This window comes from Nyctibius grandis, chromosome Z, assembly GCF_013368605.1.
Source record: "Nyctibius grandis isolate bNycGra1 chromosome Z, bNycGra1.pri, whole genome shotgun sequence".
In the NCBI taxonomy this organism is placed as follows: domain Eukaryota; kingdom Metazoa; phylum Chordata; class Aves; order Nyctibiiformes; family Nyctibiidae; genus Nyctibius; species Nyctibius grandis.
This window is the reverse complement of record NC_090695.1, coordinates 76,886,047-76,909,968: the sequence shown is the minus strand read 5'-3', so window position 1 is coordinate 76,909,968 and position 23,922 is coordinate 76,886,047. Positions and strand designations below refer to the sequence as shown.

The 23,922-nt window shown below is 47.0% G+C and overlaps 1 protein-coding gene across 1 annotated transcript in view; it reads left to right on the top strand.

Annotated features, from left to right (window-relative positions):
* SUSD1 (sushi domain containing 1) overlaps nucleotides 1-23,373 on the top strand; it is a 110,112-nt gene extending 86,739 nt beyond the window's left edge. The window contains exon 14 of the mRNA XM_068422896.1: nucleotides 23,298-23,373. Coding sequence (XP_068278997.1) covers nucleotides 23,298-23,312 — 15 coding nt within the window. The 3' untranslated portion in view covers nucleotides 23,313-23,373. The remainder of the gene's footprint in view (nucleotides 1-23,297) is intronic.
* The last annotated feature ends 549 nt before the right edge of the window (nucleotides 23,374-23,922 follow it).

Sequence of the window (23,922 nt, the reverse complement as noted above, 5' to 3'; positions counted from 1 at the left end):
AGTCACGAAAAACTGTGTCTTGCACTGGTTGGAGCTTGCAATGCTCATTCCTAATGCAGTCACTGTTATCGAAACCAATCTATATACAGAAGGAAAACAAAGCCTTTTTGCCTCCCCGCCTGCACAAGGGTAAAGCCCGTACCCTTGGGCTATTTTTTTTGCTGTTGTTATTTAAAACTGCAGCCTACATAGCTACATACAGAGGGTGAAGTCAAGCAGATTGTACAGTGCCAGTTCAACTCAAGTTCTTCACTGCCTGTAATTCAAAGAGCGTCAGGTTTGTGTAAAAAGGGAGCTAATAGTAATTGAGTTATCTGTATTTAAAGTTACTATGACTGGGCTGGCTGATACCAACAGGGAAGGCAGTCTCCGTTTTAAGACGCCCTTCAGCACGTGTTCCTAGTAGTCTTGAGGAAATCTTCTGCAGCTTAAGAGGATCTTCATATTCAGCTGACAACTCTGAAAAGAAGCACAAGACTGGAGTGCATTCCTTACTGGCGCCCATGGGGAGGGACATCTCCACTTCTGAAGTAGTTGATACTACGCCAGTATGAAATCAAGCCTGGCATCCCTTGCAGTAACTTGGTAGCAATAACTTTGGAAAAGAAGGAGCTTGAACTCTAAAGGAAGAAACAACAAAAACAGCAAGCTTGTGTCTTTCTGTCAGAGCACAGATAACCTCTGAATGTGTTTGATTATGCTGAAAGACCGTAAAGCCACGGGGCATGGTTATAACTCATTGCCATCCTATGCTTGTGATAAAAAAATAGATATAACGGAAGCCTCATCCTGATCCAAGGCTGACTGAGTATTAACATCTTCCCATTACAACCAAGGTAAAAGTGAAGGACAGGGAACAACACTTGTAAAGGTATTTTTCTTATGCAAGAGGTTGTTTCAATGTTTTTCAAAGATTTCAGTGATGTCAGAGTACCAAACAAAAACTGTGTCTTTACTCGGCTTTGCTATTGCTTTTTTAGGCTATGTTGATATTTTGCACAGGAGCATCAGACATCTGATTGCCTGGCTTGATTGCAGCAGGATGGCAATACGAATTGACATGATTGAAACAGATTTGGAAAGGCTTCTGTAAAGAATGGTAAAACTGGAAAAAATATTTGCTGTTTCTTTAGGGAACTGACTCATGGTTCCTCTCCCTCTGTCCTCAGCTGCCGTCTCCTTCTATTTCCCTCTATCTGGAGATGACTATGTGGTTCAGTGGTGCTTTGGTGTACTTAGGGCTCACTGCAAAAAGCCCAAGGTTAAACACCTCTCCCAAAATCTGGGATGTTTAATCTAAAGTTTCTGGTGTTTGCAGAGGTAGTTTTCCCCACTTGCAAACATGAACAAAACAAGAAAACCTTTTTTTCCTCCAACTGATTGAGAAAATAAAACTATTCCAATATAAACTTTAAAAAGAAATGTAAATCCTTCTCCTAAAGTCAAAATATTCCTCTGTGGTGGCAGCTGTGAGGCTTTCACCCTCCTAACGTAATCTTCACTCATTTTCAGACTGTAAAAGTACTGCTGGGTATCAAGGCCTGGTTGTGCTGGATGGATGTAGCAGAGCAACCCATTTCTCTTACTTGCACCTTTCTTACCAACCTTTCCTGCCACATGCTCCAACCCCCTCCAGCTCCTATCCAGCCTTTGCACTACACCAATATCTGCACAAGCAAACCTTGCCAACCACCAAACAGGTTCTGTTGAGTGCTCAGCAGAAGATATGTAGTGCTATAATCTAAACACAACCTCTCAAGTTTTAAGAGGCTCTCAGACTGCTTCTGCTCTCTCTCATGTACCTTGCAAACAGCTCTTCATCAAGTTTTCCTACCCTTTTTTTCCCCATTTTCTTTTGGTTGGATCATTTGTTCACTTTCTCTGGGGCAAGCCTTTCTACTGCAGTGCTGGAGGCTGTTGCTGGAAGTGAAGGTGATGCTCAAGCACGTTCAAATGATTAGCTGGCTTGGACTTCTGCACCTGCTACAACTGCAAACTTTTCTCCACTCTATGATACCATGTCCTTTTCACAAAAATAAAAGAAAATTCTTTTCAGCCCAGTTCTTTCTGTTTATCTCCCTTTCTCTCTGCCAGATCCACCTCTTCTTCTCTGCACTGCTTTTCCCTCTGAAATATCTTTTTTTCCTGGGAGAGTGGCTGGGAGGAGTTGCTTTCCTTTTAGACCTTAGCATTTATATCTCGGTGTTCTCAGAGATTGGCAGGCGTCTCAGGAGAGGCTGTTTGCACTGAGAGAAAGACCAGTTCCTCCAGTCTAAATGTGCTCAAAGGCTTTGCTTCTCTGGCAAGCACTTGAGGCTTGGCCCTCAGTACCTCCCAGCTGGGTGCAGTGGAGCAGACTGTTTCATGTACATATGCCACATCGCAGGCTTATGAAGGGTTTCTGAGATCACACTGGTTTGATGAATGGGTAAAAGACAAAAAGGCTGATGTGATTCTGAAGTGTAATCTCTGACGAGCTGGTAGAAAATTTAGAGTCAGATCTCAGGCTATCACCTGGTCACGCTCTTCCCCAGGGCCAGGATGGCTGACAGTGACTCCTCTGAGTCTCTGTTACAGGCAGCACAGCTGTTTTGCATGCAGTTTTGGAAAGTGTTTGGGTAGGGTGCTTGGCTCTGTGCTGCTTTGCAGGACATCATAGTGGGAAGAGCAACCAATGCTTCTTCCAAGAGACTTCTGAGGTCTGAGGGGATGGTGGTGTTGTGGGACAATCTCTTCTTTCCACTTAGCAGAAGTTTAGCAGTTAAGCGAAAGGCTGGGTTGGTGAGGCTGCTGCATATGGACGTCAGGCTGCACTAGCAAACCGGGGTGAAGATGCAGCTTCATATTGGTTCGTCTGTCCCACACAGCAGAGGCATGTGCTCTAGCCCTGTTCCCACTTATGTCCTATTTTCACTCTTCTTGGTGTGCAGCACAGTTCTGGTACCACCTGGGAACCCCAGATCTCTGCAGGAGCAAACTTCTTGGTGCTCTGGAGACCTTCCTGTGCATAATGACTGCTGCAGTGCTGTCAGGGTAGCCCAACTGTTGATACTATGCTGCTCCAATGATGTCTGATTCCTGGTTCATGAAAAGCCCTCAGACTCATGTTCGAATACAATGTTGCTGATGATGGTGTGCTGCTCCTTGGAGACCTTTACCTCCAAGGCAGAGAGAGAGGAGAGGTGAGGGTTGCAGCAAAACTGGAAGTCAGGTGCTGAAGTACTCATCTCTCTATCAAAAGGTGTGATTTCACCATGTGCAGAGCCAGAGCTGAAGGCAGTAGGGTTTGGTCCTGCTCATTGCCTCAGCCATTCTGGTCCTGACAGCAGCAGCAGCACACAGATGTCTGAGCATCTCTCGAAACAGCAAGTCAGAGACAAAACAATTGGAGACTGTTAGCTTGCACTGTGAAAGCATGGGCAAAATGCAGGCAGAGAGGCTCTGTGCCCTTGCACATGCCCTGGGAACCATATTACCTACACAACTGATTACACTCAGTTGGTATCAGCACAGCCATGAGTGCTCACACCTCCAGAGAAAGCCAGTTCCCATCCAGCTGAGGAAGCGGGATGCCCTGCAGTGGGGTAGTGCTCCTGTGTCACAGAGTCTGCTGTTGACAATCTGGCGCAGAAACTAGGCACTCCTCAGGCACTGCGATGCATACATCAGTAGGTTGTTGAGGATTTTTATTTTTGTGCAGTAATATACCATTGCATACTGTTCCCTGGTAAAGGTACTCTCAAGAGTAGCTTGTACTAGGTACAGGCATAAAGATGTCTTGTGCTCATGACAGCTTTTGCTGTTCTGGTTTTTGCTGTTCAGCTATTGCTGTGATCTAAGTCTGAAGGTCCTGAGCAGCCCAGAGGTTCAGCAGAGCAAAAGAAAGACCCCCTTTTTCCACAAGGTGACAGAAGGAGCACTGAGAAACCTCTGTGTCCAAACTGGAATAGGACAAGGGTATGCAGAGGGTTTCCCACTCGTTTGCCGTAGCAGGAACAGCACAAGCACTGGCTTATCTGACTGCTTTTCAGCTTGCTTCCAGCACGAAAACTCCACCACCCCAAAATACCTGCTTTAAAAGAGGCTGTCCCCCCTCTCAGATATGACTTTCTGGCATGTAGGGAAGACACGAAGCCTGTGGTTTTGCTAAGAGATGACAAAATGGATCCATACACACTGCTTTAGGATCAAACACCAGGAAGCTGCTCTTTCCTCCACAGCTGGGTGTCTCACACCTTCATGCAAGTAAACAGCTCTACAGAGGCTTCATGCACATAGATTCGTCTCCCTCCATCTTCTGCACTCGAGTCAGCAATGGAAAGGCAATAAAGTTACTCTCACGATCGTGCTTGTCAATTGAAGGCTTGAAGGTGTCCAGAAGCACTAATGTGGACGATGGGACGCACTAGAGTAGTATCCTGTCTCCAGCTGGGACCATAAAGGGATGTCCAGGAACCAGCAGCAACTGTACTGCAATAGGTTATGCTGCATCTCCCCTGAGTTTTCTCCCAGCCTCAAACTTTTTAGCTTGAGGCATTTCCTGTAGTGGATGTGGTTTCTGTCTCTTTTGTTAACCACCAAAGAATTTATTTCCCAGTCTTGACCAGTCTCCCAGTATTGTAGTTTGATTTTTATTTGGTCTTTTGAGGAAATATTACAGCAGCGCAGCTAGACCAGTCCCACGTCAGATGTATGACAAATAAGGCTGATGTGCTTTGCTGAGGACTAGCCAAAGTCTCTGCAGCAGTGGTGCACTTTCAAGCATGCAATGTCATCAAGAAAGGTGGTGTTAGGTTCATAAAGGTGTTCTTCTTCTCTTCCATTTCCACATACTTCTATTCACCTGGATACATACCTTATTCATGTATTTTTGTCCTTAGCCAGCTGCGATTTCGATTTATAATGCAATCATGGCACTGCAGGCATTATCTGTTGTGCAGCTGTTGCCATTACAGCTGCCTGTGGCATGCAGGGCTCTTGCACCGACGTGGTGGTGGCCCTTGGGTGAAGGCACCAGCAAGAGAGAGGAAAAAGCCATATAGCAGTCATGGTTTCCCCTTGCACTGGTCATGTCCATGACAGCCTGTGGGGAAGCGTTCACCCACCCTGCAAGGAGCCACTTCCCCTGCTTGGCTTTGGACCTGGCTGCCGATAGCTTCACTGGGAAGCCTGGGGCACCTTCTTCCTAGAGGAGGGTAAGCTTTGCCAGAAGGAAAAATGGAAATACAGAAACTGAGCAGTTTGAATAAGGCCACATATCAACTGGAATAACTGGGGAAGAGAACGGAGGTTACCAGTTTACAAATCCCAGCCACCACACCATCCCATTTACTACTCCGGTACCACCAGCACAGACATACAGATCTCCTAAAGGTGCATACTTGTGATGAACAGCTGTTCCAAAGGTTTTCTGAGGGAATTACCAAAGGAGCTACCTGCAGTCATGGTGTTACCGGTGAAATTGTCCTATTTCAAAGGCAGTAGGACATGGTGCCCTGGAAAGCAGTGGTCCTTAGCTCAGCTGATACCTCTGTCTTGCTCCTGACCTGTCGAGGTGAATTGCTAGATTGCTGTACAGATGAGGAATCTGCATTAGCCCCAGTTCACTTACAAGGATTTGAAGCCTCACGGATATTATCTGTTGCCTAGTGGTCACACTGTGCAGGCATGCAACCAGCTGAGCTTCCAGCTGAGGTTAAATAAGCATGTCTTTACCCATGAGAGACATGGGGCTGAAAACCATATCTTGGGCAGCAAAGAGTTGCCCTGCTTCCATTTATGCTGCTGGTGCAAAGCTCTGGATGTTGGTTTCAGCTGCATGGGGTGACCTGTGTGACCAGGAACATCTCTGGAGGGAGATCCAAATACACATTTGGTCTGTAGGGTATTCTCTTAAAAAAATAAAATCCCTATTTTAATCTTTATGATAAAAAGCCTGTGCTATAAAAATCCCATCTTTCCCGAAAGTGTTTCCTAATGCTTGTAAATAAATCTACCCTTCCCACAGGCTATTTTTTATTTTTCCTCCCTTAAAAGGACAGCTCTGTGAAGGTTTGGGTGGAGGGCAGGGGGTTCTTCCTAGTGTACTGTATAACTTGGCTACTAACTTACACCAAAGCAAACATGGCTGTGGAGGAACTTGGGGCCAGTCTCAGTAGTAGGGCAACAGCCAGAGTTCTGCCGGGCAGGAAAACTCGTGGCCTTTGGGTGCACCCCTGGAGCAGGCAGCGTATTTCGGTCCTCTGAGCTGCCCTGGCCCAGATCACTTTGCCAGGACCTCATTTAGTGACTGCCAGAATTAACACAGAATTAAAATATGCTGATGCAGAGTGAGCACCCACAGACCAGTGGTATTTGCGTGCAAATACAAAAGCATATTAAATGTAAGCAAAGACACCTCAAACATCAGCTCCTGGCACATTTTGCTTCCCCTGAGGTAGGTGACTGTTCTTCCTAAAGGCAACATACCAAACACCTCACTGGAAATTGGTTGTGTATGAGTGTGTCTCTGCTCCCTGATTTTTTGTTCAAATGGCAGTGTCCACTGTGGTTTTCCTTTATATATATACTGGTGTTTCACCTGCAAACACGGATTCACAGGAGGTCCCACACATCCTCTTCAGCATTCATGTTAGCTGTCAGCTCCATCTGTCTGCGCTGCCCTTCATGTTCAACTGCTTTCTTTGCTATGTTTTTTGGAAAATAAGGAGGAATATTTTTTTCACTCATCTCTTCATCTTTCTCTTTTCCTTCATCACTCTTTCCTGCCAAAAGTCTGTCAGTTGAACTGCAGTGCTTTCTTTTGTAACCAGTAAGGATGTCTGGGCAAATCCACTGCAGGCTTTTTGCCTGAGCTTTCATGAAATGACTCCCAGCCCTACCCCACCTTGTTTTTTGAACAGATCAATCAGTGTTTTGCACATGGTCATATCAACCCTTGGTGCTGGGACCTAACTAACAAAAAGAAACCCGCTTCTTATGGATGAGCGACAGCGCTTATCTTTAATGGAAAAGGCTTTTAGATTTGATGTTAAGTCCCCAGGAAAATTATAATACTTGTTGGCAGATGGACATCATTCATGCTTGGTGCACAAAATTACCTTTGGTACTTATTAGGCAATCACTGGATGTGAACTGTGTATACACTTACCAAGTGTATCAATTTTCCCACTATGCTATCTGTGGTAGGCATACGAGTTATTTTTTTAAGGCCCATATAGCCTGTTTTATGGAGAATTAAACGGTCTTAAAATATATGTATGCAAAGCAATATTCAAGTCTTACTTTGTTCCTATTTTTAACATGCTAAATAATACATATTATTTCTTTCCTTCTGTCACTCAAAGCTTCTCAGACATTGAACTATCTCCTAGTGGGAGGTCCAGGTGTGGAAAACTGCAGAAGAAATGTCTCTTGCTGTTTGAGTGCTTTGTCCTCTGAACAGATTTTGCCTCAAGCATGTTCCCTTCAAAAATGCAACTTGGCCTTGTTGATCAGCCGCGCTGCCGTAAACTATTTTGTAAGTCATTACAGGTGTATTTTACGGTGGAATGGTCAAGCTCCAGTCCCAACTGGAGATGCCCCATTTCCCTGCCTCCACCCTGGGCAAGTTACTGTACACACGATCCCTGTTCAAAAGAGCTGGGCTGGTAGAGAAAAAAGAGCAAAGTGACATGCCCAGGGACATCTGAATCCATGTGTCACAGCCAGCTCATTTTCCTAGCCGCTTGCATTTGCTGCATCCACAGCAGGAAATGTTTTGGAGAACAAAAATGCTGGCCTAAAATGTAAGGGAGACCACCCATTAAGACGTATTCACTTCTGACCGATTTTGAGGCAGATCCAAAGCAGGCTGCAGATTTGGTGGTGCCTATCTGCACCTTTCTGCTTTCGGTGTCCCCGGGGGTAAGCTGTGGTGAGGTGACACTGAGCTGGGGACGGTGCATGTACTCTCAGAGCTGGGAATAAGAAAGAGTGGGGCACAACATACAGGCACCACTTGGTGTGGAAAGGCCTAATAAATAGTTAATAAAAACAATAATAAAAGATATGATTGTGGGCAGGGCTCCCAGGGCTGAGCTGTAGGAGACCCAGTATATATTCTGTGACTGTACATAGATACTGGATCAAGTATACTTGGAAAATGGAAACATTAAAAGAGGGCCAAGAAATTTCCCCGCAGAAGGTTTGCTTTGCTGTCTCTGTGCATGAGAAGCTGGGGCCTGGATGGCTGAGAAAACACACCAGTAACAGGACCAGCAGCAGGGAAGACACTGCAGTGAGAAAAGAGAGAGCAAAAAGCCCAGTGTCTGGAAAATTCTGGGGCAGGGGCAAGGAGGGTGTTAAAATGGGTGTCTAACTAACACTGACCAAAGGACAGTGATCCAGCTGCTGAGGTCCATATAAACAGTGTAAGGGTTCAAAGGCCATCAGAGAATGGGGCAAGAAATTTCCACTCGACGGGAGCTTGGCTGTCCCTAATGCCTGGCTTCAGTTGCACGACACCCCTCAGCTGATCCCAGGCTGCAGCTGAAAGCAGGGGCTTTGGGGAGACACCTCCTCTCCACACTTCCAGCCCAGGGGTCTTGCTACCTCCTCGTGCCAGCTCCAGTGTCCAGAGCCCATTTGTCTTGCTAACTCTGCAGAAAAATATCCACCTCTGGCTTACTGTCTTTCAGGAGTGCTCAGCAAGCAGAAATCAAACAGCTTCCCTGGCAAGATGAGCTCTGGGGGAGGGATGCCTTTTTAGAAACATGCAGAAGCTTTCATTTATTTAGACAAGTGCCTTCTCACTTTTATTCTGGTCGTCTGCTCCCTTGCTTTTAGAACAAAACAGTTTTGAGTCATGGAAAGTATAAGCTCCTTGAGTCTCTGATTACTCTGGGACCTGCCCCACCCCATGGATGACATGTAGTTAAGATCTGGTGCTTTCAGGGGAGTGGGGTGGTCTGGGGTTCCCCCTCTCCCATATTGGACATTTGGAAAACTAATAGCCATAGGACAGTGATGATGTGGTTTGGGAACAACTGTTTTGCAGGTCGCACACAAGAGCGGTGCATACACAGCGAGTCCCCTGCACGCGCTTCTCTCTGGGGTCAGCAAGGGCAAACAAATGCAGATTGAAGCAGAGACCCTGAGAATATGCTCACTGTGATGGTAACAGGCTAGTGTGCCATCGTACTGTCAGTGTAGATAGGATCTCTGCCAGCAATGAATCCTCTGAGATCTTTCCTCCTTTACTGGGGGATCTCAGTGTCAGCTTGTGTCAATGATGGATGCTGAACAACGGCTGCTGACTTCTGCTGTAACTGTCCTTTTGAACCCATCATCTTTCCCACTGCAACAGCAATCATGGTATTTGGACAGTCCTGCTATAATTTAATTAGCAGCCTCGGACAATTCACAATTAGGTTGCAATTGTGCCCTGCTTCCTGTACTTGATTTCTAAAAGGCCCAAGCAACAGAGCCCAGGCAGCAGCAGGTCAGACATCTCCCTGGCTTCACAGTAATTAGCAAGTTGAATCAATGAAGCCTGTTTTTCCTTGTTAATCTGTCTAGTGGTTGAGCTACTCTCTGAATGCTATGACGGCTAATATAGGCTGAGTGCATTGTTGAGTGGGGAATGTGTGGAGAAGAAGGACCCTAATAAAGTTTTTATTTTCATGAAAAGGATAACAACTGACACTGCTTGGCACCTCAGCCCCTTGGTCAAATGCAGTCAACACTGGCAGAATGTGTTCGAGAAGGGAGAAGGATCAATAGATCTTTGCTGTTGTGTTCATCCAGTGGTAGATAGTAAAATGGAAACTCTCCTCCTTTTCCTTCCCCTTCTGCACATGGGAAGCTAATGGAATTATTTCACTTTTTGTGCTCTTATTTGCAGATTTACACTCTGGTGTGAGATTCTTGCTGTGCCTGGAGCCATTAGCACCACCCCACCCCCCCCTTCCCTCGGGCATTCAGATGGGATTATCTGCACAGGTTTGCATTGCTTTACCTGCAGAGGGGTAGTGGAACCGTCTCTCTGGCATGTTTTGTCTACAGCATATCTGTAACATCATGAACTACATCTGACTTGTTGTGAGTCCCTTCCCAAGCCTGTACCAGGCAGGAAGGGAAATGCTGGTCAGGAGGTGGGTTTGCTTTCCATTTGTGGCCAGCTCACGTTTGTGTAGAGCAGGTTCAGCAGAATATGCTCCGGGTACTTCTGCAAATGCTGTGACTGTAGAGAGGGTGGGTGCTGAACAGTACCCTCCCTCTTGCTTTTCTGAGCAAAGTAACGGAAGGATCTCCTCTAACGAGTTGCTGAAGCAAAGGTGTTGGGATGATGTGCTTGCAAAAGACTCTTCTGCAATGATCAGTAGGTTGGGTGATCCTTTTTTTGTAGACTTCCACGTAGGAGGAGGTGTGGGCTGTCTAGCACTTTGTTGTCTATCAAGCTTTTTTAGAAAAACTCTGCATGCAGCAGTGAGAGACCCTGTCATGTAGGCCATGCTTTCTCCCTTTTGGGGTTTTTCCTGAGTTTTGAAATACACATGAGCCAAATGGCAGACTGGAATAAGCTCTGGGGTTCAAGAGCCTGCTGGGAAGACAGACAAAGAAGCTCCTTCAGAACAAAGTAAACAGGTGTAAATCACAGAGAAACTATGACCCTGGGGCAATGATCTGAAAGCTGTTGCCCTGCAGACCCTCCTGCTCCTGGCACCTTTGTCGTATCAGTTGGGTTTCCAATGCAGGGAGGGTTGAAAGACAATTAGTACTAAAACCCCACTCTGCACCAGGGCCTTTTCCTGAGCCCTGTCCCCACCAACAGCTCTGTGCCATCTCCCTGGTTTCACAGAGCTTCCACAGCTCCCACTGGCCTTTTCTGGCAAACCACAGAACTGTGGCAGGCATCAGAGCACAATGTGGGGGATGGATGGTCCAGCTGCTTCTTTGGTGATATTGGCCTCCTTTGCCTCTCAGTTACTTCACAAGGGAGTCTCCTCCACTTTCGTCTCTGCTTCACTGGTAATTACTTAACAAGGAAAGCACACCTCCAAACAAATCATTTGCCCCATGCCATGGCAAACAGTCTTTGGGTGCCGAGTCGATTTTATTTTTTTTCCCAGAAGCTACAAAAGCAAAAAGAGAAACTCATTCAGAGTGACAACGCAGGTCTATAAATAGCTGAGTTTGGGGAATAGAGGACCAGTTTTCTGGAAGCTGTCTCTACCCCATAGGAGGACCGTGCCCTGGGCATGGCAGAGAGCTTAGCACCCTCTCCTGGAACTTCCCAGGAGGCCACTGAGCCCAGTCTGCAGCTGTGTTTCTTCAACATTTCCTTTGGGAAGTACCTTTTGAGGTGATGCTCCCTGGAGAACGATGGGGATGCCAGCCTCTCCTGTCCCATGAGCACTGCTTCCCAACGCTGTAAGGGAACATTGAAAAAATGGTTGCTATTTCTGCTTTCCCCAGCCTTCCCCCCGTTCTGCTTGTCTCCCACCACTCATGGGAGCTGGTGGTCTCTCTTGAGTGGGGACTGACTGCTGCTTGGTGCTATGCAGCTTTATTCCTTGTCTAGAGGCTCTAGCTATCACCACAGCATGGTTCAACAATGTTGTAAGCCAGTGCATTTAGTTGCTGCCCCTGCTTGAGCCCTGTAAACTATTCCCTAACCTCTAAACTCATGAGGAGAGGCAAGAAGAAAGCTGTTTCCCTCAAACTATTTAAACCCTGTTGAAGATGCCAGTCATTAATCTAAGGGGGCTGAGGATAAAAAAAAAATTGGAGGGGCTTGCAGAAACTTGGAAATGGATAAAAAGGGTACAGGCTGTGAAAGGCCAACGCAATCAGTCAGTCAATGTCTTATTGACCAACTTGTCTTCTTCTCAGCAGAGAAACCGTCTGCACCAACAGTTATGCTTGGGCCTCAGCCACAGTCAGCAGGATGAAAAGCAAGAGAAGCAAAAATGCATGGCACCTGGAAGAGAAATCAAAGGCACCTATGGGAACCGAGCAGAGAGTATTCAGATAGTAGCGCGGGAGCAGTGGGTGGAAGGAAAGCAACAGACAGCAGAGGTATTAGCAGGGTGATGCTGCTCCAAAAAAGGGACAGTGTTGTGGGATGGATGGATGATAAAAGGCATGCCCCAGCCAAGGAAGGTCATTTTCACTTTAGCACTGGGCAGGTCTCAGCTGCAGTGACATGCACATGTGAGAGATGTGGTGCTTGAAGAAAAAGCTAGCCAGAAGCAAACAACACTATGCAGAAGCTTTAGAAATATACAGGTAGGCTTTCAGACAGAAAGACTGAAAGAAGTCCTCATTTACCAAGGAGAGAGTAGATGAGCACCATCTTCACTTGGTTTTCAGTTATATATGAGGACACAAACCTGTTCTTCCCAGGGCCTATTAGAAGTCAGACAAGTACTCAGCCTCATTTGCTGCAAGTGTGACCTGTGATGACAAGTGGAGAAATGCTTTCTGCAAGAGCAGGACAGAAAAATATTGCCTAGAGCTGCCCAAGCCACTGAGGAGTCTCCTTCCCTGTCAGCTTTTGGGTGTGTTTAGACCATCTTCTGTCTGACTGTCGCATTTCTGCTCAATGCTGACATTTTTTTTAATGTATATTGTTTTTATAATCATATAATTCCCTTCCAGCCATATATTCCTATGATTGTGTGGGCAGTAGCTGAATGTGAGAAAGGAGGGCATCGTTATGAAGCCTGGTCTCCAATCACATGCATTTTGCTTGGACAAAAGAAAGGCAGAAGGGGCTTGCCCAGAGTAGGGGAGCATTTGAGGAACTGTTGCCTGCAGGCATCTTCCTTCCCTGTGCAGTGCAGCCAGGCTCTGCCTTCAGTGCCTGCGAGGGACAGTCCCAGTCCCTGCGTGCACCTGCACAGTTGAGCAGCCCCCTGCACAGCAGAGCCTTCCCCATGCCAAGGAAGGATGTCCTCAGCCCTCATAACCCCTGGCTGCCTGCCCTGAGAGTGTACACTTGCATTTGACTTTTGAGGGGAAGTCCCAGCATCTGCGCTCTGCAAATGACAGGGGACTGCTGAACTCCCCCTTGCAATAAATCAAAGCAATAAGGAAGACAGAGACGTGTGTGGAAGTAGGTGTGAGCACGGCCTCTGGACCCCAGCTTTGACCTGCTGTGTTACTGTGCCAACAATGTTATCAAGGAAGACAGCAGAAAAGGCATTTTCCCAAGTCTTTAATCCCACAGGGGACCATCCTCCCCTCCCGCTCCAAACCAGAAACTCACATTCAGTTGAACAAATCTCCGCTTTCTAAGGCCAGATACCCTGGGAAGCTCTAATCAATGCTACAGAAATCTGCTGCTCTTTTTGACAACAGGTTGAATGTGATCCCTCTAAGTGTCACCCTGCGTGAGGACTTGCTTTTCCTGAAAGGATGGTGCAAACAAATAGTGGGCATCTTGCATCACACAGCAGAAAACGTCTGCAGCTTTGGGAAAAAAGCACATCCTGGAACAGAGGGCCAAGAAGAGTGAGAATTTCTCAGGCCCTTTTTATTTATCAGTTCAGAGGAAGCCGCAGCTTAATTCTTGTTGCCAGCATGTTAGCATACTTCAAGAGCAATCCCATCACAGCTAGCAGAACGGCTCTAGAGGTCAGACCAGTGTAGGTGACACATTGCCACCTTGCATTGCGTGCTCTTAGAACAAGCTGGCTTTAACGCATCCCTATCCTAGATTATGCAGTGTCCTCACTTGGGGCATTCCTTCTCTGAAAACAGTACGTAAATCAAGTTCTGGCATGCATTTCGCAGAAGGTGTCAGAGAGAGCAACAACCAAACCAGGGCAGGAAACCAGAGATGGAAGAGGTGACTGTCCCTTGGAGGTCAGGCAGAAACTGCTTCTGATGGGGAGCAGGTGGGTGGGCAAACAAGAGCATCTCAAAGGTGGGTGCTGGACTGCTCCTTCCAGCTGTGCTCCAGAAAAACCTCTGCTTGTGCTGGTCGTAGTGCCTAGTAGCCATCTGTGCCCACACATCCCATGCCTGCCTACACTTCTTTATATTTAGGTTACCAGTTGCTGGTGAAACCCCTCTTTTCATCTGTGTATTGCTGTAAATGCAGGCACTGAGAACAGCAGCACTGAGTCTGCTCTGGACCTGAGTAAAACAGGCTCTGCACAAAGTGAAAACCAGCCAAACTAAAAATTACCTTAGGGCACAGAGCTAATACATCAAAAAATATTTGTATGTATTCAGATTGGTGTGTTTCATATTCAAAAATTATATGTACATATAATTGAGTTGAGAACCATTTACATTTTAACAAAATCCTGTTTTGCTTAACCCCTGACTGTAATTAAGCGTTGTATATAATGGTGGTGTTTCCCACAGGGCTGGAGATTTTCCTAGTCCTCACAAGGAAATTGGTAAATACTTGCTGAGCTACTGAGCCTGAGGACCCAGACTTCAGGTCATCAGCACAAAAAGATACCCAATTTTGCCTTGAGATACAGATCTTCCAGATGTTCTGGCTTCCAGAGAGGAAAGGGTAGAATCAGTGCATGAATCAATCCTGACTTTACTTACTTTGATACAGCCTAAGAGACCTAAATCTGTCCAGCTTCATTCTGATTGTTAATGACTTCCATGCACCTCTGCGCCACCATTTGGAAATGTCTTGTTGTTAAATCATTGGTCCAGCTGTGAAGGTCTTTCTGATGTACATGAAGAATGGAAAGCACCTACAGCAGAAACTGAAAGGCGTTAATTCCTTACATTGTCAAATTGTTTCTTTAATGCAATTTAGAAGACAGTTTCCTTTTGGAAAAGCCTTGTCCAATATACAACCACAGGGTGCTGAATTGCAGATGTTCTCAAGAACGACAGGATACTCAGAAAACTTAATGTACAAGCACATAAGTATCCATCTTTGTGCCAGTGTGCACATATTAAACCAGTGTTTGTGTGCAAAAGAAATGTACAAATGAACATACACATTCACGTTCCACCATGATTTTTCTTTTGCAAAGAAATGTTGTGTTTTGTGGTGTAGCAGCTAGGAAACTGCTTGGGGTTTACTGTCTGTGCACAATGCCATTTCAAGGGGCTGCTAACTGTAGCCCCTTCTGAGGGAAGATTAACTGACTAAAACTGGGGAAGAAATAAAGTGTATTCTACGCTTTTTCCAGAGAGCTAGTCACTACCGTTTTTGTTTTTTTCATTTGTTTCCTTTCTCTCAACCCAAATCAAAAATCATTCAGAGGGTCTTACAAATCGCCTTGCTATGATTTCTGGGCACCAGAAGTTGCATAGCTGTTCTGTGGTTTTGTGCTCCTTCCACATGTTTCTGCATTTTCGATTGCTGTCCTCTGACTTCGGCCCGTGCACGCCTGAACTCGCGTTGCCTTGGCACGGGCGGCAGCCCTGTGGTGAGGGTAACAGGGGCTCTGCAGCAAGTGGTTAACCTGCCCCCTGTTCTCACCAGGTCGGGTGGAACCTGGCTGCTGTAAACAGTAACGCGAAACTGCGTAATCCTTCCTTCAACTGAAGAAAACCAGAGTGGCGACAGCTCTGAAGTACACAGCTTGGACACCATCCTGACCGTGTTTGTGTCTCATGCAAAATTTGTTGGTTGATTTATCTGTTTTATATCTGGTGACTAATGTGGAGATAGGTTACAGAGTACAAAAAAAATCCTCACTGAGGTTGGCGGGAGGACGGAAAAACAGTTCCTGAACACTTCTTGAACTCTGTGGCTCTTCCTGCCCTCAGGTATGAGTGTTTTTCTCATGGGTGGGTTGGTGGAGCTGGAAACCACCCATCCAGGCAGGGAACTCCTGCACAGCCCAGCTGCGTTTCCCTCTGAGACCCATACATGTCTCCTCTAGCTGCTGTCCGCAGAGCTGCTGTAGACGTGGTGTAAAGCCAAGCTGGTAATCCCCGCTGGTGGATGGAGTCGCAGAAAATTAAACCCTTTTTCAGGCTGTCTGAATGCATCTGATGCAAGTGGAACCAGCTGAGCCCTATGCACATGCTTTGGCTTCCCCTTCCCAAAAGTGGGGCAAGATGACCTCTTATCTCGGTCCAGGTAGGTGGGTGATCATGGTTTTGACAGGATGCGTGGGCCGTGGTGAGCAGGTAATCCAGGCAAACCTTGGGGTGCAGGCAGCATTTTCAATCTGTTGATGCCACAACAAACCCCAGTTAAAGTCCTGTGGGTCGTGTGACTTCTGCAGGTGGAGTGCCCAGATGGTGTGAGAGCAGCAAACCTGAGATGCCAGTCCATACTCAGAGCAGGACGTTATGAAGTCTGCAGGCTTCTGAGCAGGGGGGATAAAAGGTCTCTGTGAATCCATGAAGCCCTCTCCATCCACTTGTCACAGACAGCCTCCACTTATGTCAAGGTAGAACCACCAGTCCCAAGCACAGAGAAACTGGCACAAGAAGGCCAGAGAGGGCTGATGGCAACCATCACAGAAAGTTAAAATTCTGGTTAAAAATAGCAGCTTTGGTTGAGCTTCTAGTTAAGGAACTGGAAGTCATGCCTTATAGCAGCAGCACCTCTCTGGAGTTAAATATGGCAAATAGGAACAGCTTTTGTGCCACCGTAGAAAAAATAAACCATACTAGGGTTTGCTAGTAACATATTTGATGAGGATGCTAGGGTCAGCTGGAGTCGCCTGACCATTGCCATTGTCCCATGGTACCTGATACCAGCTGTCATGTCCGGCCAAACCATGACCTGATGCAAACTCGTGTTGCCCCATCACTTCAGTGGAGATAAATGGCCTCGATCAGCAGACAGCCAGGGTCAGAGGCAAAGACCTTGTGCTTTCCCTATAAATCAAAAGCTTGCCCTGTGGTGTTGGATTAAGTCCCAGAAAATAGGTGAGAAAGCCAAACCTGAACACTCGTGCTCCAGAGACCTCCTAACAACAGCTCTCGTTGACGATGTCTGAGTGGAGCTGGGTTTTCCACAGTGGTGTCCACCCTCAGGTGTCACCAGATGAGTTTCATGCCATGCCATTTCATTCATGGCACAACAGTGACACAGCAAAGGGGTGGCAGGAACTAGGTCCATGCCAGGCCTGTGCTCCCTGAGCAGCAGTCGCTGGCCATCAGGATGGTGAGGTTAATTGTTGCTGTTTGCTCGCTTTCTCCATGCTGGGAATTTTAGGAGCAGACGGATGATCTGGGCGGGCTTCCAGATCTGTCCATGCTCTGACCCTCAGGGTCTTGCAAGTGCCCCTGGAAACAAGGGAAGTACAATGTGCATCTCAAAACCATCCAAAAGAAAAGCAGGAGCCTCTCCAAGGCAGCTCACATGAGCCTGCAGAGCCCCAATGCCAAGTGGTCCAGCTCTTTGCACTTGTTTGCCTTACGGATTTCACCAGGAGGATGCTGCACAGAGCTGACCAGTTTGGGTGCCACTGCAATACTGGGCATGCTGGGCCTGTTCTCTCCAGGAAAACTAAGCTTCCTGCCTCCTTAGGTCACCTGCAATTGCTGCCCCGTTGCAGCTACCTGTGGCTGTAGCCACATCCAGCAATGGGTTTCCCAGCCCCGCGGAGAGGACCTCAGCGTGGAGCCCTGGCTTGCCCTGGGCTGGATGAGAAGCGCTGATCTGGAGCTGGCAGGGCCATTCCCAGTTCTCTGAGCTGTTCATTCCCCTCCAATGCTGTAATCACCCAGCTACTAACCTCCTCCTTGCAGTACAGCCCTGTGGGAGTACTGGGCGTATGCTCTTGAAACACTTTGCTTTTGCCTTTCTCCATCACTATTTTTCAGCCATCAGCCAGCTGCACATACGCTGGAAAAAAAGTACTTTTTTTTCTCCCAGCACATTTGGTTTTATTTCTAAATTTTTTTAATACCAGCTTAAATTCAAGAGGATCACTAAGTTAATAGCACACTAATGCAGCTCTCATAAACTTCGTAGTCCACCCGAAACCTTGAAGTATTATAAGAAGAAGAAAATTAACTGCAACCATAATGTCTGTGGGCAGGAGTGTCCTCTGCTTGTTTACACTGTTTGGACTTGCCAGTGAATAAGATGAATTGAACCCATTGGTTGCATTCCTGATACTTCCACAAACGCTCCCTGTATTTGGCAGGTCACTGTCATTATCTTTCATCCCAAGTTTCAAAATGATGAGCTTTCCTTATGATATTAAAAGCAGCAGCTCTTCAGGGGAATTGGAAAAAAAAACATGGCAAGCAAACCCCTGGGTGCTGAGCCACTTGTCTCTGCTGGAGGCAGGTCCCTGCTCTACCTGCAAGCCCTTGGGTGAGATGTGCCCACGTCCCTGGGTATTAGTGCCAGGGGAGAGAGCAGGCAGGACGCCTCCCCATTGTACTCACTGTGTGGAAAGTCTTCGGAGAAACAGGAAAGTAGTAACAAAGCAATTAAAAGCAGCAGTTAAGTGAGCAAAGCCATTAGGGAGAAAGCAAGAGGAGCAAATCAGTGATGGGAAAACTGCAGCAAGCATATGCTGGAGTTCACAGCGTCCCAGGCCAGGGCGTGTCTGCTGCAAATGTTGGATTTCAGCCCCCAAAAAAACAACGTTGTTTGCCGATATAGCAAAGTAACCAAGAGTGAAAGTCCCAAGACAATGGAAACCTTTTTTACTGGCACGTTTAAATAAAAGACCGCTCAGGGTAATGGCAGCTGGCTTAGCAGGGCAATTTACGTATCCAGCGTTGAGCGTGTGGTCAGATGTTTTGCTGAACTGAGACCAGTGCTAACCTCTCTCCATGCCTAAAGACATCTGTTGTTCCTAATGAGGTCTCAGCCACAGCAGCGTAGGCAGTTTAGAGATGACTGTTTTGTCGCTTCCTGTGATATATTAGTTCTGTGGCTGAAGTGGGGACTTCCCTCTGCAGGGCCAGCAGCTGCAACAAGCAGAAATACACAGATGTAACACGCATTACCTGTCGTAAGCGTGAAAAGAGCACTCAAAATAAATCAACGTGACTGTCTATGAGGACCACAAGTACTCCCAGTCACTGCTCTGCTTTGCTCAGCTCAACGTAATTTGGAAAAAAGTATTTCAAAAGCCATGTAAGGTAACCTGCTTTGATAGGCAAGTTGAGGAAGGGCAGGATCTGGAGTTCCCCTGGATTTGCACACGGCAGACAAAAGCAGAAGTGTGTCCCGCTGAATTCCCAGTGGTTAAAATGATTCAGCCAGGGGAGGAAGAGTAACCTTTTTTAATTGTTTGGCACTGATGATGGAAATTGATCTCAACGGTTTGTAGGGACTGGTTTTATTCAGCTGTTGCTAAAGCTGCTCAGAAAGCGATACCCTTTCCGTGCAAAATGCCCTACCACCCCAGGCAAAAGGTGGGCTGCGTGGAAGCTCGTGGGGCATTTTTCACAGAGGTTGGATCCACCTGAAATTGGTCTAACCAAGTGTAAAGTCATTGCCTTTGACAGACCTCGGTCCTGGACTGATCCCTGCATCGCAGGATCATGCCCCAGCGGCTTGCTGGCGATGGGAGAAGGGTGTGCTCAGTGAGAAAGATGGGTGCAGAGAAGGCAAGGATGGCTGCTGCTTTGCTGCGAGTAGGCATAGGCACCAAGGGTGTGTGGCAGGCAGGGGACAGAGCCATTTAGGGGAGCAAGCGTGTCCAGGGGCTGCACCGGGTGGGTGCATGTGCCCCCACTGTGTGTGTCCATGCTTGCCAGGCACCTCCTTGAGGGAGCAGCTGTGGGAGGGTTTCCAGCTGTATTTGTGCTCTTGGCTCCCTATAGGACTTTGCTTACATTCAAGAAAGAGCAATTCAGGAGCCGTGCAGGACAAAAGCCTGAGCCAAATAGGTGCTGGACAGATGGAGAAACCCACACTCTGAGGACGGGGAGATGTGTGTGCCCCGAGATGCTGCATCCCCCCTTCCACCTCATTCACCAGCAAAGCCATGCTCTCCATCACCTTGGCCCCAGGAGCATCATTGATGGTCAGGGTGGGGAATGCCAGGGAGCTGCTGTCTGTCGGTGGTGGCACAAGGGGACCTCAAGGAGCTGATGTTGCTCCTGCCACCCCTTCCACCTTCCTTCTCCTCCTCCCCAGGTTAGCAATCCCAGCTGGCCACCCTCCCCAGACCCCGCTCCCTGCTGCCCCATCCATCGGTGAGGAGGTGCACACAGAAGACCAGCGACAGGGATGGGAGCCAAGGAGCTCCAAAAAGCACAGAAATATGTACATGAAGAAGCTCAAGTGCATCCTGAAACCCTGAAGATCTATTTCCCAGTTTCTCACAAGCGTTTTTGTTCTTTCAACCTCCCTCCTTCATTGGGGTAAATGAGGTGCTTTATGTTTGTATTTGTGATCAAAAAGCCTGATCTTTCCCTCCCAACCCAGTTTTCAAACACAACATAATGGAAAAAAAAAAAAAAAATCTCTTGTGCTTATCCTGGGACACATGTTTGTGAAGGGAGGTGTGTGTGGGAGACAAGGAAAGCAAATAAGTACAAAAGAAGAAAGAGGGGGAGGCGGGGAAATGTGTCATAAACTGTTTTCCCTCGGTCCCCTCACAGCCGCTTTCTTTTTTCTTTTTCTGTCCCTTATAATTTGAAAAATCTCATCACAATAATGGACTGGGGCTTAAGACAAGAAAAGGGGCCTTGTAAAAAACAATAAGCCATTTTGGAAAGATCAGGTCTTTCCTGTTAACACAATAATTCACATTTCTTGGGCTAATAAACTCCTAACCTTTTGGCCTGCAAGCCTTATAAACAGGAAGTTAAAATTTGGCACATAACAATACTGAGAAAAACCATATGGGTAGAAAAATCAGAAATATTACAGGCAGAAAGGTTTGCTTGCCAATCTGGCATATAACTCAGGATGGACTTCTAAATATTTAGCACTGTCTAGACCGGTTGTGATAAAACTTGTGTGCTTTGAAGAATGAGAGGGCATTCGCTACCCCAAACGTTTTCTGGTGAAATCAGAAACCTGGTGCAAGCTAACCCCTGACCGAATAACTACGGAAAATGGCACTGTTGCTACGCTTGTAAGCCTCTCCCTCTTTTTGTCAGCATTTATGTTTCCTTTGAGTCATGCCCGAAACTCACAGCAAAGCATCTGCCTGCTCGTGAATCACAGCAATAAAAATAAATAAGCAGGAAGAAAAATCACTGATGCAGCAGGGCTACCAGCATCAACACGGAAAATGGTCTGTCCTCCCACAGGTACACTAGCAGGGTGCTTTAAAATCCCTGTGGAGATACCAGAGCTGTTAGACCCCACCGCAAGAAATCCCTGCTCCTTCGCTCACGCCTGCCAAGCACTGCAGACGAAGGCGGCGTGGGGATGGTGTGGGCAGCAGACAGGCACACGCCGGCGGTGCAGAGAGGGTTCACCCTGCCCAGCTCACCCGCTGCTTGCTGCTCACCAGCTCCAAACCCCAAAACATTATCCTTCCGGGGTCTTCTTTTCCTTGGGCTCTCAAAACTCCAGCCACCGTCCCTTTGCAGCTCAAATGCTTACCTGGCACCCTGTGTCATGTCAAAAACCTTGTGGGGATGAGGCATTGCCCCTTTGCATATGTGAAACTGCTACTTTGCTGCTCGGCGCTGGCAAAGGCTGCCCGATAACCTCCCTGCGGAGGTTTGACCTCTTGGAATCTCCGCGCACGGGAACCCAGCTAATTTCCTCACGCTGCCTGCGGTGGTGTTTACATACCACATCAGAATGATTTAAGCAAGCCTCCTCGTGTGTTTGAAAGTCAAATAGTTTCGTCTCATAACATTCATCATTTTATATAAATGGAATTGATTACCAGCTATTAACGCCTATTTTTTTATCCCCCTCTTTGGATGCTTTCCAGCAAAGGCATGGACAACTTCATGCCCCCAAACATCCTAGCTGGCTGGTGGATGGTGCTAGAAACAATTTTTCAGCAGCAATCTGGCAGATAAGGCCCGTGCCTCACTTTAGAAAGCTGATGCACACAGCACAGGCACCCTAGAAAAACTGGTGCCCGAAATGGTGAATGTCACTGATGTGCCCAGCACGCACTGCAAATATGGGCTGCCGGGGCCCAAGGCTGTGCTCCTTGCTGTGGGGTATGGAGTGCCCAGGTTTCTGGCAGCATCAGGGGTGGACCAGCTGCAGCAGACCATGTTGCAGAGCCACGCATACCTATCTGTGTAAATAACCTCCTGCAACCCCTTGCTGCCCCATCAAGCCAAGCTGATGGGTTTGCTGTGCTCCTCCGGGAGCCAACCATTCTTACCCTGGACCAGTCGCGCTCTCCATGTCAGGTGGCTTTGCCCCAGCTGGGGAAGCTCATCCTTCCTCTCTCCCCCTAAAAGGTTTCATCCTCTCAGGACACTGTCTTGGGGCATTTCTGCCCTGGTGCATGATCGAGCTTTCCCTCTGAAGATCAACCCATGCATGTCAGGCATGCTACCTCAAGCCAGGCAGCCCACAGCAGAGCTGGCCCAGCAGGCAGGTGCTCGCTCATTGTTCATCAGCTGCTCCGGTTTGCATTTCTTTTCCACAATTCTGAATATGGCATGATGCTTATGCCCATTTTGATATCTTTTCTGATAAAACTGCTGATAAATATGGGCAGGGAGAGGTGCAATTTTTCATGCATGTGAATTGATTATATTTCAGCCCACTCCTATAGGTGGCAGAGGGGGAAGAGGGGCAACTGAGCCCCCATGCCTGCCTTTGCCAGCACCAGTGAATATGTGAGGACAAATGTAGTAGTTCACAAGCTCAGCGTAGCTTGTGCTGTGAAATTGCCAGGCATGCAAGAGCTGCACGCTGTCATGGCATGTCAGCAAGCCTTGCTATGTCAGGTCATCTGGGCCATCGTTTTTATTTTAGCTGCTTCTTTAAGGTAAGTTTCAAACACCTTCATGTCTATTGTGTTCATACAGGAAGCAACTCTGCAAAATCCCAGTGCTTCATAGAAGCAGCTAAAAGCTGGTGTTTCTGTGAAATGCCAAGGAAGATTAATGGGGCAGACCCCAAGATGTTCATTAGAGCCTGATGGTTCTCCTAAACTTCAGCTATTCTTTCGGCATCTCCTATGTATGTGGCATTTGTGCGTTTTTAAAAATTCATTGAACAATAGGAAAAAAAAAAGCTTTGCAAGTAATTATTTTCTGAACATATCCCATAAGGATTCTCTACATAACAATATTTGCGGTGAGCTGTCAGTGAGCACCCCATCCCTGAATCTAAAACTGAGCTTACTACTGACATCAGAGGAAGAGGGTACAATGCTGTAATCATAGGTTTTAGGAACGACAAAAATTATTGAGCTTTTTTCCTTCCCCTGCCTCTCCCTCCTTACATTTTTCTCAAATTGCAGGAACCTGCTAGGTGAAAACAACCAAAATCTGAACCACTGCTGACAGAGAAACTTTTCCTGGTCTCCCACACTGCCACTGCAGGCACCAAGGAGGTGGAAAATGTCCTCAGTGACTAATCAAAGGATTGACAGAAGCAGCAATCACAAGTGGGAAGATCAGAAGCCAGGCTGGGATGGGTCCCTGCAGCTCAATAAATCTCCACCAAAACCCTGCTTGCTTTTTTTCTTTTTTTCTTTCCTTCTTGTTTTTTCCCTCAGCACTCTGAACCAAAAATAGGCTTGACTTCTCCAAAGAAATTTGTCTTTCTGTTTTATTTCAAGCTCCTGGTTTTGAAGCAACAGCAACACAAAATGTTCCCACAACAAGATTGTGTGGTCTGGTAATTATTTTTCTAAATGGTAACTGCTGAGATTTACTATGTCCTTGGCACTGCTTTATGCATAAAGTCAACACTGAAGTTCCTGTTGGCCAAAGTCCCTGTCTCTGAGTGTGGTTTTAGTTAATTAGGATCACAACGCTGAGCAAGGAGCCTGGCAGTAGGATTCTGTCATACGTTTACACTTTGGGGTAAGTGTCATACGACACTTTGGGGTTTAAAAAAGTTTCCAAAAAGTTTTGGGAGGA